The sequence below is a fragment of the Pongo pygmaeus genome, chromosome 10, assembly GCF_028885625.2.
Source record: "Pongo pygmaeus isolate AG05252 chromosome 10, NHGRI_mPonPyg2-v2.0_pri, whole genome shotgun sequence".
Classification (NCBI taxonomy): domain Eukaryota; kingdom Metazoa; phylum Chordata; class Mammalia; order Primates; family Hominidae; genus Pongo; species Pongo pygmaeus.
This window is the reverse complement of record NC_072383.2, coordinates 102,204,061-102,223,352: the sequence shown is the minus strand read 5'-3', so window position 1 is coordinate 102,223,352 and position 19,292 is coordinate 102,204,061. Positions and strand designations below refer to the sequence as shown.

Sequence of the window (19,292 nt, the reverse complement as noted above, 5' to 3'; positions counted from 1 at the left end):
AGCTTCCCTGCCTGTGTCTTTCCACCCTGTGACCCCCATTCTCTGATGTGGGCGCTCTCATGTTTTCCCCACCTCCCCCGGCCTGCTCTCCAGACAGGTGCCACAAGCTCACGGTACTCAGGGCCATGTGACTGGTAGAGTGCCCACAGTATTATCTTCCACCGTGGCACGTGTGCTTCAGAGCCTTAAGCCAAAGATAAAGTGTGGGATTCTGGGCATCAGAATGCTGAAAGAAAGGGGAGTATTTTGGGGGACTGTCTAGATGCTTCTGGAATCACACGGTATTTGCAGATACCTACTTCTCCCCACTGTAGGGAAGCCCCTTGTCCTAGTATACTTGGTTTTCCCCCATTTCACCTCATTCCCAAAGAAGGACCTCTTGATTCTTTCAGAATTTCCCCTAAAGTATTTATTTTCAGCTGCAGCTCTTTAGAGGTCCATTCTCAGCCTCTTTCTCTCAGGCCTGTGTCTAAAGACCTAGGAGTTTCCTTCTAGGAAACCTAAGGGCCTGGGAGAGGTGGCACTCACCTGGTTGGGTCCTGTCTGTGTGCACTCCGCATTCTTGTCACAGCCACCGTGGTTCTCCAAACACGGGTTGATTTCTTTAAAACAAAAAGCCAACATCTGGCCTGGAAATCAAGTCTGGTTTCCAAGTGAAGCCAACTTGAGGGATGAGCTAAGATGGCTAACTGACTGAGGGGAGCTGGTGTCAAAGCATGATTCAGTTTTCTGGAAATTCTGAGACAGAAATAACCGAACTAGGAGGGTACTGGATACGGTTTCTTAAGATTGACTATTCTGGGATAGGCCAGTTCCAGCAGAGGCATTGTCTACTGGCTTAAATCAGTTCATGGAATAAATTTGAGCATTTGTAGCAAAGTACTTGAAACCATAGAATCTTGGAGTCTAATCTAAGAGTGCTATGAATGAAGAGACTTAGGAATTAAAAACAATCATTTGCAACCATCACAATATAGATTGGTTAAGGGAAGAATCATCAAAAGATGCTAAACTTAGGAGCATATTTTGATAGGGAACAACATATCTGCTTGGTGTTAAAGTGTCTCTCCTGACTGCTTATCAGTAGCAAAGGAGAAAAAAGTAACTGTACAATGGAGACATCACAGCACCTTCACTGAGTGGTCAAAATTAACATCACACACAAAGGGCAGAAGGAGAGCTCAAGGCTCCCTGAGACAGATGCAGTATCACTTGTGTGACATTTGGGCCTTGAATGTATAACCCGAATCTAATAATGAAAAATGTCAGGCAAACCCCAAATAAAGGACATGCTACTAAAAAAAAGTTGGGGAAGTGGAGGATATTATTCCCATGTGTTAACGTCATAAGACACAAAGCAAAGCTGAGGAACTCTCCCAGGTTAAAGGGGACTCAAAAGACATGACAATGAAATACAATATCCAGCCCTAGACTTGATCCCACACTGGAGGAAAAAATGTCAAAAAAGACATCATTGGAACAACTGACAAAATTAGAATATGAATGGTAATTAGACAAAAGTATTACATCAATAATAAATTTACTGAAGTTGATAACTGTGCTGTGGTTACGTAAGAGGCTATCCTTATTCTTAGGAAATATACACTCAAGTATTTAGGAACAAAGGGAATACGATATACACAGATTACTCTCAAATGGCTTAAAAATGTATATATACAAAGAGAGCAAATGATAAACAGGGCTAAATGGTTTTTTTTTTTTTTTTTTGAAATGGAGTCTCACTCCGTCGCCCAGGCTGGAGTGCAGTGGCACAATCTCAGCTCACTGCAACTTCTGCCTGCCGGGTACAAGCAATTCTCCTGCCTCAGCCTCCCAAAGTAGCTGTGTGTGCCACCACATCCGACTAATTTTGTATTTTTAGTAGAGATGTGGTTTCACCATGTTGGCCAGGCTTGTCTCGAACTCCTGACCTCATGATCTGTCTGCCTTGGTCTCCCAAAGTGCTGGGATTACAGGTGTGAGTCACTGCGCCCAGCCAGGGCTAAATGTTAATAGGTGAATGTGGGTAAAGAACAAGTGGGTCTTTTTTGTGCTATTCGTATAACTCTTCTATGTAAATTTTTTTCTAACTAAACAGTTAAATTCAGACAACTTACTACGGCATACCTTTATAGTAGAACAGTGTGTGGATATTTAAATAACGTTAGAGGTATACTTGTTTTCAGGGAGAGTTACTTTGATATATTGCTAAGCATAGTAAATGCTGTATATCCTGAGGTACCATTTTTGTTAAAAAAAAATACATGTAGGCATAGCAAAATGGGGTAATGACAATAATAAGAGCACTATCTTCAGAGTATTTTCTCCAGTACGTGTGCTTTCTTTTTCTACAGTGAGCATGTGCTACTTGTATAAAAAGGAACTAATAAAAGTTTAAATGTTCTGTCATCGCCATGATATTTAATTGGAAAATGTATCTCCTTTTACCCTTCCAAAGTAATTTTTAGACATGACATGCCTTCATACCCTGTGGTCACTTTTCCATGCCCTTATACTTTCCTGCCCTGGCAAATGGAATACTGACCTCAGTTTTGTGTCCTGATAATCAGGGCACACACATTGGAATCATTTAATAGGGCTCTGACTCTTACACCATTTCGCCGATGGAAGAGGGAAGGACACCTACCCAGGCACACAATGCCATCGCCCGTGTAGCCTGCTTTGCACGTGCACACTCGACTTCCTGGGGTGGTTCTCTTACAGTCAGCCTTAGCAGAGCAACCTCCATTGCTGATCTCACAGGCGTTGATTGCTATAGAAGATGCCACAGAGCAGAAGGGGAGAGGGAAGGGAAAAAGCCATTGATGTATTTTTCCTCAAGTCATTGAGAAATGGAACATACTGCAAAACTACTTGAGCAGGCACTGGATTAAATATGGCCAATTCCCCAAAACAGAGAGCAAGTAAAACGTCTGTGATTTGCCCTTTCTAGCTGTTTTTACTAGCATTCTGCACACATCCTACTGCAGGACACACCTGGGGATGAAGGTGAGTCTACTTGGCCCTCTGGGAGAATCCCCAGGGTAAGATGGTCTAGAAAGAAGATTGGCGTGATCATTGTCCAGTGCTGCCACAATCTGGACCAAAGCCTGCCAGGACACAGTGCTCGAGAGAAAAATGACCTTAAGATTTTCCATTTTTTCTAGCACCAGGCACCATAAGAATATTAGCTTGCATTTATTGAATGCTATGTGCTGGGTCTGTTCGAAGCACTTCACAGATATTAATTCAGGTTATTGTCCAACTCAGTGAGGGAGGTCTTCTTATTATCCCCAAGTTGCAGATAAAAATAATTATGCAAAGAGCAGTCAAGAAACTTTCCCAAGGTAACGTAAGTGATAAGTATTTAGGTTTAAACCTGGGGAGTCTAAGTCGAGCTGAGTTTTCAACAGCTGCATTATTCTGACATTGAACACAGAGAGCTCACTTAACCTCAAAACCACTCCGCAAGGGAGGTAGTTTTAAGTTTACTTTACAAATGAGCTAACATCTCAGTGCAGTTAAATGAGCTATCCAAGGCCACTTGGGTAGTTGGAGGAAGAACCAGGGCTCAAATTCTTTTTTAGTCTGCTCCAGACCCTCGATGCTCCAGCCATACCTTAGGCCAATCAAATCAGTGAGTTAAAATTTTTTTTTTAATGGACACATAATTGGACATATTTCTGGGGTATACAGTAATGCTGTGATAATGTATAGATCAGGGTAATTAGCATATCCATCATTTGAAACATTGATCATTATATGGGTTCTCAACACAAATCACTGGTTTTTAAAGCTTCCCAGGTGATCCCAATTGTGGTCAAGGCTGTGAACAGTTGGTTTCCTGTCCCCAGGCACAATCAACTGCCCCATTACATGCAATTCACCATCAGTGGTTGGCACCAGCTGCTGAGGCCCATTCAGACTGCAGGAACAAGAACCTCTCAACAGCCCGTGCAAGCCTTGCCAGCCCCCAGCAAATTCCTTCCTTCGCTTGCCTGTGCAGATGGTCCCGTTTCCTTGGAATCCTGCTGCACACTTGCATGAAGCTTTACCATCTGAGTTGGGGAGGCAGCTGCAACAAGGAAGGACAAATGGGGTTTGCAGAAAAATACTCCACCTCCCACCACATGACTCACAGCTGCCCTTCACCCCCAGTATCCTGGCCTCTACCCCCATGAGACACTCAGAGGTCCTGCCTAAGGCTTGGGAGAAGAGTCTAATTCTGACATGACCCCACCACAAACAGCTAAAACTGTACTCATTTATCAGGCAAACTACAGCATGCATAGATATAGGTATCAGATCAGGAATAAGATGGGTAGCTACCAAGCTTTAGAGAGCCACTGATGTGCTAGGAGCCATGTTTCATGTATTATTTTGTGTCATCTACTCACTATCCAATAGCCCTAGCAAGTCGGATTATTCCCATTTACAAATGAAGAATCTGAGGCTTTGGAGGGATTCAACATTGGACTCAAGATCATGTAGTAGTGCAAATGACAGAGGCTGACTTTGAATTCATGTCTAACTCCACTACTAGGTACTTAATTAAGCCTCTCTAGGAGTTAACATTATGAAGCCAAGTTATGCCTTGCTGTGAGTCAGGAACAAGGTTTATGGAAACTAAGGCCCACTGGGTTTCCTCAGTCTCCATGAAAGAGTCCTGGTGGCTTGGACTGGGGTAACAGTGGGCATTTTCATCAATGTGCCAGGTAAGTCAGATGGCAGCTTGTTGGAAAGCCTGGATCTGGCTATTTGATAGTGGCCTCTTCAGAGATATTTTTAGTTTCATACTCAAGTTTATCCTAAGCCCTTAGAAATGGTGTCAGGAAACAAATTCCCTGAGGATAGAGACTAGGGTAGACAATATTGGAAAAAAATCCCCTTTACATTGTCCCCAGAGGTGGCCCAGGGCTACCTACTTGGCGCTGGTATGGCATGTCCCATTGCAGTTGTCTTCTGTGGTTGCTGAAAAAGAGAACCAGTTGCTGTCTTAGCCCTCTTACTAAATCTCACCTGAGGATTTTTAGTATTTTGTGCTTGGAAAAGCTACTTCTTTGGAAGTAACTGATATGTATCATGTGAGCGATATAAAACTATGAGACCATGTCAATCCTTTTTTTATACTGGCTGCAATGAAGCTCAAAGCCAAATTTGAAGGTCAAATACATTGATGGTGTCTTCTGTTTGCCAGGCCCTGTGCTAGGCAGTGAGGGTGCAAGGGTGAATAAAACACAGAATTCTCCCTGGAATGTGACTATGTGCTCTTATGGTCTGGGTGTTGATGTGTACCCCTCTTCTGGGTTTTGATTTTCTACTTTTATTTGTATTTCCTATGCTATTCTTTCTAGTTTATTCCTAATTTTATTCCCAGTTTTCATCATTTTATTATGGAGTGCTGTAAACAAGCAAAACTATAATTATAAAAGATTTTTTTTTGCATGTGCAGAAAATCAGGGCTTTGCACACAGTAGGTACACAATATTTGTTGATTTAATATGTAAATTTCCTGGACACAGCATAGGTTATTGCTTTTGGATGCCTACCTATTTCTTGACAGGACAAGATCCAGAAATAAATCATTACAGATGAGGAAATAATACTCTTGGATAGGATGCTCATGTTAAGAGCTTTTGGGATAGAAATCTTACCAGTCCTGGCCGAGTCATACAGGAGGTCCTGAAACAGAGGCCTGAAAAAGTGGTCTGTTTTGTGTCGGAGGGAATTCAGACTCAAATGGTCTGGAATGGAGGCAGTTTTGTGCCTGTGTCTTATTCCTTGAGCCTAAACAATCCCTTTCTCTCTATTCTCTACCTATTGGCATTTCAAGCATGTTTTATGTCCTCTTCTCTGGAACCTGCTCTAAACCTTTGAGCCAACTTCAATTAATTGGTAGCAGCTTAATGGTGTGCTACTTTGAGAAGGGTTGGGTGCCCCTGGCTGATCACAGAGGGAGGGAGTGTCATGATTGATTAGTGATGTCTGCTGTGGACTTAGGAGTGAGGAGTTTGCACACAAAGGAGTTGTCTCCTTTGTTATAATCTACAGGCTCTTTGCTTTGTACTCCATACCACAATTTTTCCTTTTATTAAACATTTATTTCCTTTTCTAGACTGGAAACTTCCTGTGTACAATGTGCATGGAGACAGGGATGGGAGATAAGTCTGGAAAACTGGGTGAGTGTTCATTGGTGAAGAGTCTTTGCGCTGCACCCTGCTAAGGAGTTAGGACTTTCTTCTGTAGGCAATGAAGAACCACAGTAATTTGTCAAGTCCTGGGGAGGAGCTGGGGTGAAAAACATGATCTATGTTTTGGTAAGTTCTATCTGGCAGTAATGGGGAGTACGGAGTGGGGGAAGATAGGACAGGAAACAAAGAGACCACAAGGCTACTGGTGAGAGGGGAGCAGGAGGAAGAGATGGATTGAGAGACGTAGAGACATGGAATATGTTAGGTATGTTAGTGAGGGACAAGGAGGTATGGAAGCTGAGTAGGGAGGTTCCTAGATTGGGTGACCAGGTGCATGGGTGGCGGAGTCTTTCTTCAGAGTAGAGAAAGCAAGAAGAGGAGACAGCCTATTGTATTTATTCTGGGGATTCACCGAAAATGTTCTACTGTTTATGTGACCCCTTGCTTCCTGCTTCCCTCTCCCAGGCTCTCAGAAGCCTGGCTCTGCACCCTGACATTTGACACCTGCTCTGGGATATTTCTTTGGCTTGGGACCATTCAGACTTCCCAATTCAGCTTTTCAACTAACCTTCCTCCCTGACCCCTTGCTGCTGACCATCAAAAGGCAACTGCATTCCCTTGATTTTTGCATTGCCTGGAGTTTTGGGCAAAGACGCCCCCCGCTCTGTCAATGCCACATCCATGGAGCCCCCGCTAGGCTAGCAATCACTTGTGATCTCCCCAGCTCCCATCCCAGAAGCAGGAGAGTCTCTGATACCTGCTTCCAGGGGTATTCTCTTCAATCCAAAGTCAGAATGATTTTTCTTAAGTGCCAAATATGATCATATTGCTCCCTTGTTGAAAACTCTTTAATGGCTTCCTGTTGCCTTTAGTGAGAAGTCCAACCTCCTTAGCCTTTCACGGCCTGGCACCTGCCCACTGCTCCAGCCTTTTCTCATAAACCCTCCTCTTTGCCCTTAAAGTCCTCTCATTCTGCAATCCTTTGATTCCCTAAATGTGTTGAGCTTTCCCATGTCTTTGTGGTATTCCAGGTGCTTCTTTCTGCCTGAAATTCCCTTCTCTTTGATCGCCTTCACCTGAAGCACGTTAAGAAAAATCAATGTGATGTGGTGGGATTGAAGGAAATGGGCCTCTCAGACACTGTTGGCAGGAGAATAAATTGCTATTTCCTCTGGAGGACAACCTGGCAATAAGTAGCAAGACCTTTCCCCAGAGTGCCATCCCTTGACTCAGAAATCTCATCTCTAGGAATTTGACTAAATGAATATGGTTATTGTAGCAGTGTTTGAGAGAGCAGAAAATTGGTTCAAAAAAGTGTAGCATGGTCATACTGTAACATTTTGTGGAGATTACAAATTAATATTTTTCTATTTTAATCACAGGGAAAGATATCTATATATATTGTGAAGTGGAAAAGTAGGTTACTAGACAGTATGTAAAGTGCGATTCCCTACATATTTGTTTATATACCTAGAAAAAGTTTGGGAGCCTAATATAAAATATCAGTAATAGTTCTTTCCTGCCTTGGGGGTATGAGTGATTTTATTTTCTCCTGCTTTTATTTTAAAAACTTTTTGCTGCAAGAAAGAATCATGTTTATTGCCAGAAGAAGTAATAAAGGTGTCATTTCTATTTTAGAAAGAAAAATGTAGCTGCTGAGAAGCAAAGCTTAGAGCAGATTATAAATACTGAAGGCCTCACTCTTACCATTCTCACAATGCACTCCTCGCCAGCCAACATCACAGTCACAGGAGCCATCTCCCAAGGGTCCTTGGTTGCATCTCCCATGGACACAAGAACATACTAAGTGGAAAAACACCTGCAAATCATCAGATTCTAACCCATGTTCAATAACTCATTTGTCATTTACTAGGTTTGCTTTATTGCACTTAATTCTTCAACCTACTTCTAGGAATCATAGTCTTTAATGGGGGTCTTGAATCACAAAAAGGGCAGGGGTGCAGGAGACAGAATCTAGCAAGTTAACAGGTGAACTAGCTCTAGCTTCAATGAAGTGGCTCAGACTGCAGTTTTGAGACAGTGTAGCACTGAAGATCTGCAACCCAAGCAGTGTGAGAGTGTCCTCAGTCAAGGTTACCTGAGGATCCAGGGTTATGCAGGGCTCCTTTGATTGGAACCATGTTTTCCCCTTAAGAATGGACTTCAGGAAGAAGCCCATTTGACACTGGGTTTGTATAAGCCTGGTGTGGCACTGCTTCCTCAATTACACAGATGAGTCTCTTTGAGAACTTGATGAAAGCTACAGATGCCTTCCCCAGAAAAATGTATTCAGCTTTAGCTGTTTGCTGAACCCCATGAGGGTCATCTACAAATCCCATTTTAGGAGCTCATGCACAAATGCAAGCAGATAATTACTCCAAATAACATGGGAAAAATCAACACTAATTCCAAGTAAATATTATATGGCCCAATTATAATGATTCAATTGTACATTAATTTTGTCTGGCTTAGACCAGCTGAGGAGAAAACAGTGATAGCCAAATGAACTGTATGGTTTTTAGTACTAGGTAGAATAATGCTTTGTTAGGAAACCCAAACTCCGGAGTCAACACTCTCACAGCTGTGTGTTTCTGGACACAAGGAAATCTGGATGTGAGAATACAGATGACTTGGCTCAAACAGATCATTGTTTTTGCAAAAACTACTTAAAGCATGTGTCTTGCTGCTGGTGAAACAATAGAGTGACCCTCAGGTAAAGAACAGCATGATCTAAAAGCAAGCTTTAGAGTCAAGAAAGGTGTATATTCAGTTCTCAGTTCTGCATCTCATCAGGTGTAGCCTTGGGGGAAGTCATTCAACCTTTGCCTTAATACCCTCATCTGTAAAATGGGCATAGCAATACTCAAGTACCTAAGGTTCCTGTGTGGATTAAATGAATAACATGTGCAAATCTGTTTTTCAAATTATCAAGCAATGTCCACAATGGAAAGTTTAGCCATGATGATTAGTGTGCATAGGCAAATATAAAAACGCATTTGGGCTGGGAATGTCAATGAGCAAATTGGAAGTGAGTTGGTAGGTTCAGGTTAGAAACTGAAAATGTTTGGGAACACTGCAAATGCAAATGACAAGACAGATGCTCTTATAATTCACAGTGATAGTAGCAGGTGGGATTCCAGCCCACGTGGGGAGAAAGGCCAGTTAGAGAGCACATGTGGGATCACTCTTTCCCCGCATATTCTGAGTTGGTTTCAGCAGCCCAGGAGCCTGTGTGGAGAGGAGAGTGCTCACCTTGGTCACAGTGGATGCCGTACTTGCCCTCGGTGCAGGTCTCGCAGGCTGTGCCGCTGAAGCCTTCCCCACACTCACACACACCTGTGCCATTCACGCCATCCAAACAGATGCCATTACCAAAGCAGATGTTCTGGGCATTCCCTGGGCAGGGCTGGCATTGGGGGCCAAAGAAGCCGGCACAGCATTCTCTCGTCTGAAACAGAAGGACAAAGCTTGACAATGCACTTCTATCCTCTGGTGTTGTCCAGCCTCGGTGTAGAAATCCTGCTGTGGGTGACTTCATGTGCACCTGTTTCTTTGACCTCACATGGAGTGGGTGAGGGATGGGGGCAGGACCCTCTGGGGACTGGGTGAGGCTTGGCAATTTCTAGGGGTGCTAGGAACAGGACCAAGGGCTCCACTGAGGAGGAAGGAAAGAGGGAAAGGAAAAAGGCATGTCAGAGAAGAGGATGAAGAAAAATGAGAAAGGAGGAGGGGCAGCAGAAGAAAATAAAGAATAATGCTTGTGATGCTGGAGAGTAGGAGGACCAAGGGGCCGTCTCCAACCCAGATCTGGGCCCCTTCACATCGATGTTATTTCATCTACTACTGAAGGTGAGGAGGCCTCTGCAGGTGAGGCTTTTGGCATTTTACAAACCATTCTTTTGCAGTTCAGGGAAGCCCTGTAGGGTGTCTGCTTGGGTTTGCCTTGCTTTTATTCTTGAGTGCATTAAAACACAAAATCTCCCCCACCCCTATGCTCTGCAGCCTAAGGTCCAGGTCACCCCACCTCTGCCCAGCTAGGCAGAGGTTATGTCTAGTCATCTGGGAAAGGAGCAGGACAGGAAGTTATCATGACTTTTCCTGCAAATTCCAAAGGCACCACTAGAGGTAATTAGCCTTGGGGTCCTGTTTTCTAAATGACCATGTGCACCTTATCTTCACATTGTAAGTGGACACTTTCTGTCTTTTGCTTACAAGCATGCTCACAGAGCTACCCTGTTGTGAGAACAGGGTGGTCCCATTAGCCTCTCGGACTCTTAGTTTTTTTCATCGTGCAATTGAATTGAATTGCAGCTTTTACTCATTTTCTGGATTACAGGGCTGTTCTGAACTTTACTGCTACCACTACACTACATTGGATGACAATGATAATGCAGGTAACAAGGAAGAGGAGATGGCAGAAAGCATACATGCACAGGGATTTTGAAAAGGATACCATATGATGAATTTTCCCAATGGTGCTGCAGTAGTTAGGATGATTCAATTATTGTACTCACAATGACGGTTCTCACACATTTTGGCTGGCACCCAATAAACAGGGTTCGTCTTCCCATGAAATAGGAGGTATAGATGCATCTCCTCTTCTCATTACCCTGTGAAATATTAATGACTACGTCAGCTCCTAAGTTAGGAAAAAGTTTTCCAATCTCTGAAAGCAAGTAGGTGGGTGATGCATTGCTGTCTCTCTGACTAAAGTGTCGTGGGAAGGGAAGGTGGTGGCTTGTTGGCACTCCTTCTTAAGCAAGAAAACATGAAAACACAATGTTGGTTGCCGGAATGCCAGGTGGCAAAATCCAATAATTATACTTTAAAATAGTACTCCATGAAAAGAACATTTCTTTAGAATACCAACTTAAGTTTGCAAGAATTGTAGAGTAAACCAGGTAAAAATGTCCTTCCAGCACTGTACATTGATTCAACTGAACTTTGGTTTCTATTGATTTATATTCTGCTTTGGTCCAGGAAAGGATTAAGGCTGCATACAAAGATTATAATACACAAGATTAAATTAAACCTCAAATGAGAACATCTGTATGGTTGTTATAGATTAAAATTTATCATAAATTAAAAATTATCATATATTTAGTAAAAACTATTATGCTGTTGAAGGTACATGAGTATTCTTTGTAATGTAATCAGAAGTATCTTTTACAATAAATAGCAACAAGAAACATGGATTGTCTACCTCCCCCATATCTGCCATCTGTTTCTTTGAGAAAGTTAGTTGCAACTTCAACTATAAAAGGAAATCAGGCAGGTGGAATATATCCAGGCTGGATATGGTTTTGGATATGGAATCTCTCTTCTCTGATAAGATTTCTTGCTGCTGTCCTCAACTGGCTACTGGGATATGAAAGACGTAGAGCACAAAAAATTTCTGTCCTGCCTGTTGATTCATATGAGCCCATTTATGTTTATTAAATTTTGCCTTGGTCCAAAAAAATAGATGTAAGATTTTACAAAGATGCATATAATATAACGAGGTAAAATGTAATTTGAATTAAGTGAAGGAATGAGGGAAGTGCAAATCACATAATCTTGAGGTTCATTTTCTAATTGGGACTTCTCGGATCTGGAAACTATTTTATCAAAACAGACAAAATACTTACTAGAGATTTAGTTCCGAATGGGCAGATCAGCTCTGAGGAGCATGTCCTACATCTTCCCTTGGTAAAACACAAAAGCAATCAATGTAATTAACTTTAGTGCAAAATGAAGCTGCATGTACAGAACTTGGAACTGAAGGTTTTTGAATTAAAAATCAAGGCAGATTATCTGGTCAGCCTCTTTAATGTTCTTTGAGACAAACACTTCAAATCCTTCGGGTCTTGCACATTTGCATCACTTTTCTCCAAAATACTCTTCTGACTCTGCTAACTCTTTAAAGTGTGACCTTATCTCATTTAAGTCCAAATTCTTTTAACAATAACGTTTATTTATTAAAAACCAACTATTAAGTGAATTGGGCCAGATTCAGAAACTAACAAGTTACTATACCCAGTGCCCAGCTTCGGAGCACATTGCTAAGATGAGGGGTTCAGCATGGAGATGCCCCAGAGATAATACATGCTGTTACAAAACAAAGAGTAAAAGTTCACAATGACAGAAACCCTCAAGCTCAACCTGTTCCTAAAACACGAGGTGGTCAATGTGTCTAGTTCTGAACCTTAAGCCTACCAGACAGGATAATGTGGTTGTTCAGGGTTCCAGCTCTGGGCCAGGCTGCCTACATTTAAACCCCTTCTCTGCCACTTGGTAGTGTATGAACATGCGTGTATTAATTAACCTTTCTGGCTCACTTTCCCCATCTGTAAAATGGGGATAGTAATAGTACCTACTTGGTAGGGTATTGTGAGGATTACACAGGTTAATGCATGTAAAATGTTTAGAGCAGTGCCCGGCATATAACGAGTGTCCAATAAATGTCAGTGGTTATAATTATTGTTGAAAGGTCCTACATAGCCCCATGAATTGGCATGAAAAGCCTCCATTATCATATTCCATAATACACTGAAATCATTCATTTCCTTATTTTCTCTTCTGGTAGAGCAGGCTTGGCCCCTAAATGCCATAGGGGCACCATGGTTCCTATCCTGTGCCTGTGCTAGATATGGCACATTTTCCCTTTGAAGAAAGCCGTGGTCCAAAATCCTGCCCAACACAGCACACCACTCCTCCCCACCATCCCCGACACACCCGGCAGCCTTTCCCAGGCACACAAGGTACAACCTCTTGCACTGGATCACAAGCCCACTGAGGGCAGGGGTCATGTCTTTTGTATCTTTGTAGAACTACAGCCTGGTGTGCTCCTTGGCACATCAAAGATATTCATTCAGTGGTTTATGGACTGAATTGATACACTTTAATAGAAAAGCCTTATGCCCCCAAATTTATAAAAAAAACAAGCCAATATTCTTTAGTTCCATCATTGGCCCTGGCCCATAGAACTTACTCGTATAATAGTAGTGTCATTATTATCGCATCTGTTCTTCTGAATTTCCAGAACTTTTCCCAAGCCATGGATCACTCCCTTATCAGTGGCTACATTGGTGTAGTTTATTGGAGCCTCATTTACATAGAGCTGTGAACAACAGGGTTAAATGTCACTTTTTATGACATTTAAAGAGATATGGAGAAGACAGGAACTGGAGGTTAGCAATAGGAAAATTGCCTAGGAGATATTACAATAGTCACCTAGAGATATTATAATAGTCACTTGTATTGGAAAGAGCTCTGACTTAGGGGAAGTCTGAATAACAGTCCTGGCGCCATCTGGCTGTGTGACCTTAGGCCAATTGCTTTCCTTCTCTGAACTTTAATTTTCTCTTTTGTAAAAGGAAGAAGTTGTTCTACATAATTTCTAAGGTATCTTCCATGAAGCAAATTAATTGGCTTACGTTTGTTTGAAAAATACCACCCACGATCATTATGTTAGTGCCCACCAGCAAGATGGCTCCATGGACTTGCTCAGTTGTGCTGTAGACCAGTGGTTCTGGAGGTGGTAGTGCCTTCCATAACCAAGAACTGAAGAATGCAACTGTTCCTTCCAGTACATCTCCGCTTCATGGTTAATGTGCCAACAACCCTCAGAAAGGCTAACGATGGTTATACAAGAATAAAAATAACTAATAATTTTTAAAAAAATGGTATGTTTATATCTGTCCTTGTTTAGTGTGTCCATAAACATCCAAGGCATGGGAATGAAGTGTGTATCTAAATGCCACCAAGTCAAATTCAACTTTGAGTTGTGATTTTTTTTTTTTTTTTTTTTAGGGAAGAACACTTTAATGAGTAATCAATGAAAAATAAATGAAGCCATAGATTCATTCATTAATATAGCACATATATAACTGGAAGCAAATCATTCTTTGAAAAATTGGGGTGGGGTGTGTGTGTGTGTGTAGCAGGGCTGAAGTTGGGAGAGAGGAAAACTCAAGTTAGGATCCAATAATGGTTTAAAATTCTTAAATTCATATATTATCCCAGAAATCTGTGTTCTAGCCATATTAAAATGACCCTACTAAGTGCTTAATTCATACTTCCACTGAATGTTAAAGTCCCTTATGATTTACTTGCAGTCAAGTGAGCTTCCATTTGGATATTGGGATAAGTCTGGCTGAACTCCACAGAGGTGTTCCAAGGTCTGTGTACATTTGGAAAATTAAGAGGAAACCTGACTTAGTCTCGAATGGTGATTGTAATACATTTCCAGAATTCTAAGACGTTGAGCTATTTTTAAATACCAAAAAGAGAAGAACATTTGATATTGTAATACTGTTGATTTGGCATTTAAAAAAGTCTAAATTATTTCCATTCTGAGGTATAATCAGAGAATTATGGATCACATTAAAATTTTGACTTGACTGCGTCTACTCATTTAGAAAGCATTTCTCTATACTTCCATTGTCATAAGAGAAAGTAAATTACTATCAATAAAAGCCTCTATTGTATGAATACTTCTTTCTCTAGATAAAAAGAATTTCTGCACACATGGAAAAATGAACACTGCAGCTCTAAAATTGATTCAGCTAACTGCATCGGACATTAATCTCTACATGATGAAATAAAAGGTGACAAACACATACAGAAGCAAAAACGAAGCTCTATCAATACCATAATTACCAATCCTGGAAAAATAAAAAGTATATTTAAAAGGGCCTCCTCTAAGTTATTATACAATAGGTAGACTTATCTGTAGGAGTCTGAGAAAAATATTTGAAGTTATTCTTTAATCAATCAAGAGTCAGAAAGACTTTTTTCCCCCTAAGCAGATAAAAACCATTTTACATAAAAATTTACTTGTTATTCAGTAGTGACATCACTGAAGAAATTGTTTTTAAAATTATGCTTTTTAGAAAGGTTCAAATATTATTGCTTAAAAAGTTCTGTGATTAAACCTTCATTTCAATATAGTGTTTAGTGTCTCTTAATTTGTTTTAATTTTTCTTGTGAGAATTTACATTAAAATTATGAGTTTCTTATTGACTTTCAAACTGATCTTTTTACTTGATATTGGAAATATGTGAGTAGAATTTTATAACTGAAATATATTAAATATTTAGCCTCATGAATTCTTTTCTATGAATTGTAAACACGTTTAAATATTTAGGTATTATGTGAGATGAACACTGGAATACCAGTGTGGTGGTCGGTTAGTCCTAGGACTGCAATCTGTCTCTATGGTTAAACAATGATAATAACGTTAATACACTTGGCTGCTGGCTTCTGTGTATGTCATGGGGCTCTTATGTCCTGGAGCCCACACCACTTCCCGGGAATTAGGTTGAGCTCCCAGGTTCCCTCCCATCCCAGGCACCGCTTGGGGGCCATCTGTTGGGTTTGTTGTACCAGCGCTGAAGGACGCCTATGACTGCAGAGATTCAATGCCACAATTTGTAAGGCTACACTGATCATCCGAAGGCTGGCAACTTGGCAGGAGAGTGGGAGCTTGACAGTCTGGTTTAGGCTTTACTTTATGGTGAAACACAGACAACCGTCTTGTGTTGGTAAGGCTTAGGAAGCACTGGTGAGATGATTCCAATATGGAAGTTGATATGGTTTGGCTGTGCCCACACCCAAATCTCATCCTGAATTCCCATGTGTTGTGGGAGGGACCTGGTAGGAGGTAATTTAATCATGGGGGCTGGTCTTTCTCATGCTGTTCTCGTGATAGTGAATAAGTCTCACGAGATCTGATGGTTTCACAAGGGGGAGTTTCCTGCACGAGCTGTCTTTTTGCCTGCTGCCATCCATGAAAGATGTGACTTGTGTGTCCTTGCCTTCCACCATGATTGTGAGGCCTCCCCAGCCACGGGGAACTGTGAGTCTGTTAAACCTCTTTTTCTTTCCAGTCTTGGCTATGTCTTTATCAGCAGTGTGAAAACAGACTAATACAGAAGTGATGAAGGATGACAGGAGCCAAGACACTCATTCCTCATACTCTCCCTGAGGTAATTCTTGGTGGCATTGCTGGGGTTTTACATACAAGAATCGCACCTGGTCATTGTGGAGAAAGAAGCCAAGGAAATAGGAGAAACCCAGCATGGTCTCACGATGCATGCCATTGTGCAGGTCATTCTTCAGGAGTTTCTCCTCCAGGACCACATGATACCGGAGGACGTCCTCCTCCTGGATCACACACAGAATTGAAAGTCAGTCAAGAGATCAGCCTGACAGTTACCCAGCTTCTCCCATGTGCTGTCACTGTGGAGATTACAAAGAGGAACAACAGCTTGTCCAAGTGGAAGTTTTGACAGAGGTATTAAGACACAATATTCAATATGAAAGTGAGTTGTGAAACAGATAGCTTCAGAGAACTTGCAAATTTTCCAGAGAGCAGAGTCAAGAACTCATTAGAGGATTCTAAAACCCAGACTGAAGATATGAGAGCTGGGGGTAGATTTCAAAGTGATAATTCTTTGGGCAAAACTGCTGAGAAGACAGAGTCCCCACACCCCAGCCTGCCTTTCACCTCTGGGGCACGAGAGGAGCTTCACTAGGATGCTCCAAGGACCTTGACCTGTGTCTCGTGGAGATAGGGTGGCATGTTGGATGGGGTCTGACCCAGGCAGGGACTGCTGGTGAGCTGCCTCTTGGTGAAGTGAGGAGGGTTGTTGCTGCGTGGGACAGATTTGCACTTGCATAGTTGGCTTGGGACAAGGATGTGGGTGTTTGCTGTGGCTCAGACATGGGGAGTGTCTGAGACAGCCAATGGCAGCCTGGATGGGCAGGCTCCCCAGGGGCAGAGCTAGGGGTGGGCTCTGTGGCTTTAGGGTCCTTCCTGCCCTCTTCCATCCCTCTTAGCCTTCTTACCCTCTTGATGTCTCTTCCTAACCACTAACCCTTCTTACCCCGCTACTTCAAACCTAGTGAAACCAAAATGGAATTTAGTGAGATCAGAAAGGGAAGAGAAACATCCTGTGGGGAAGGAGAGGAGAAGGTTCCTAAGTGATTGCCTGTCAGCTCCAAATCCACCTCCTACACTCTGCTTGATGATGCTGGGGCTGAGGCGGTTTCCCACACTTCTTCTTTGCAAGGGGCTCCCTATTAGGGTCTGCCAATGAGAAGCTCTAGACAGTCAGAGGGCTGGAGGGGAAAGAGGAACTCAGTCCTTCCTGTTCTCTCCCTGTTCCTAATGGCATCACCCAGCCTCACTTCTCTTCCCTGCAGTGGCACCTGAATCTGGTTGGCAGTTTCCCGTCACTCGCAGAGCTAGCTTAATCCTGCCCTCTCCACTCATAAGACACCAGCCAGGCAATGCCTGCTCCTGGAGGTCTGGGTCTCAGACCCACAGAGACCCTCGCCACTCATCCAAGCTCAAAGACACCAGCACCAGCTGAATAGTGGCGCCTTCTCAGAGGTCTCTAGGTTTATACATTTTAGTAATTCCAACCTCCTCCCATTGTTCTCCTAGCTTTAGGGGTCATAAGTGAACCCTGTGATTGCTACCACTGTGATATTTCTCACTTTAACCTTTCAATTATATTTATACAGCTTTATATTATCCAATAAACAATTCATTCTCCCAAATTCTCAGTTTATGTAATTGGTATGTTTTCCGTCTCCTGTGGACCCTAACCGATTCAAGGACCAAGACCTTTTCTGCACCAAGCTCTGCTGTGGAGCAGGGAGGAAGAACTAATTTTAAATCCAATTCAAAGTGTTAATTATTGTAAGGAATTGGATTCTTTACTTTTACTTAGCTGAGACTGAGTTTGTGACTTAAAGTACATTTGTCACCAAGGTGATTATAGGACTTTTTGGGAAGGCAGAGAGGCTATGGGACTGTCTGAAGTTTCATTCTGTGGCAGAAAAATAATATTTCTCACTGAAGAGGTTAAAGAAATGGGTTGGGTTAGAGGGCAGGGAAAAGACAAGGTAGATGATTTCCAATTCCATTCCAGGAGTGCAACATGCCTGTTACAGGAGTTTAGGACACTCTCCCTGCCTTCAGAGCTTATAATCTAGTTGGAGAGCTAAGACTTGCTTCCTTGAGAAGACAGTTCATCCTACTGGGGATACATAATAAATGCCACAAGGGGGTACACATGGTGTGAATTCAGAGGCGGGAGAGAGCAGCTCACCTCGGGTGGCCAGGGCCAGCTTCCCTGAGGAGGTGAGACTGGACATGATGTGTGGATAGGGAGAATTTAGGAGGTGGTGAGGAAGAAGAGCAGCCTTCCTTATTTTCTTATTAAATAAGAAAAACCCCTATTTGCTGAAAATTCAAAGTGTTTTCAGTTCAATCATGTGTCATTTCACTTTTCCATCAAAACCTTCTCGTCCATAGCCACATACTTAATACAGCCTCACACAGAGACTCTCCCATATACAATCCTCCCCCATAGCAGAGCTGCTGTGTGTTTTATGCATAGCCCTGGAATTACACACTTGAGCTCATAGGTACAAGCATGCAGGTGTCCCAGGAAGCTGGAAGAATCCTCATGATCACCCCTCCTCTCCTCCCCCCTGTCCCTGGCCTTTCCCTGGTTCCAGTAGCTAAGATGTCAGCAGCAGGGACCTAAAGGGATGGATTATCTCTTTCTTCCTCCTCTTCTCCCCTTCTCTATCTTCCCTGATTCCTAACATCTAGGGGTAAACAGTCAAAGTTTGTCAAAGGATTTTGTGAATTAATTCAAAAGCTTCAATCATGCCACGATCTGACTTAAAACTCTTTTGTGGATCCTGTTTCTTACAGGCCTAAGTCCAATACCTCTCCAGGTATTTAAGACTTCCATAAGCTGATCATAATTTATCTGATATTCAGTAGTGGCTCCAGAATTTGTATACAGGAAGGACCCAGGGCCACCCCACCCCCACCCCACATGAGAAGACACGTTTGAAGCTGGATTTGCACAGCAAGCACACTGTTTTCACTTCCATGTTTATATTGGGTGGCTGAGATGAGGATGTTAATAAGATGGGGGTGGTACTGAAAGCCCCGAGAAGCCACCCCTGAGCCCACTCTTTTCTCCCACCACTGCTCTGGAGAAACCATGTGGTTTCTCCATGTGGTTTCATCACTTGGGCTAGAGCCAGAGTGACGGTTCTATAGACAGAGCCTAAACAGGCCAAGCACCTGTG

General features: G+C 42.4%; 1 protein-coding gene across 1 annotated transcript in view; it reads right to left on the bottom strand.

Moving 5' to 3' along the window:
* STAB2 (stabilin 2) overlaps positions 1–19,292 on the bottom strand; it is a 182,662-nt gene that overhangs the window by 50,034 nt on the left and 113,336 nt on the right. The window contains exons 34-43 of the mRNA XM_054443474.1: positions 16,206–16,337; positions 13,162–13,290; positions 11,819–11,875; positions 10,706–10,801; positions 9,444–9,639; positions 7,899–7,994; positions 4,926–4,971; positions 3,999–4,075; positions 2,648–2,773; positions 529–602 (exon numbers count right to left, since the gene is read on the bottom strand). Of these exons, the coding sequence (XP_054299449.1) occupies positions 529–602; positions 2,648–2,773; positions 3,999–4,075; positions 4,926–4,971; positions 7,899–7,994; positions 9,444–9,639; positions 10,706–10,801; positions 11,819–11,875; positions 13,162–13,290; positions 16,206–16,337 (1,029 nt within the window). The remainder of the gene's footprint in view (positions 1–528; positions 603–2,647; positions 2,774–3,998; positions 4,076–4,925; positions 4,972–7,898; positions 7,995–9,443; positions 9,640–10,705; positions 10,802–11,818; positions 11,876–13,161; positions 13,291–16,205; positions 16,338–19,292) is intronic.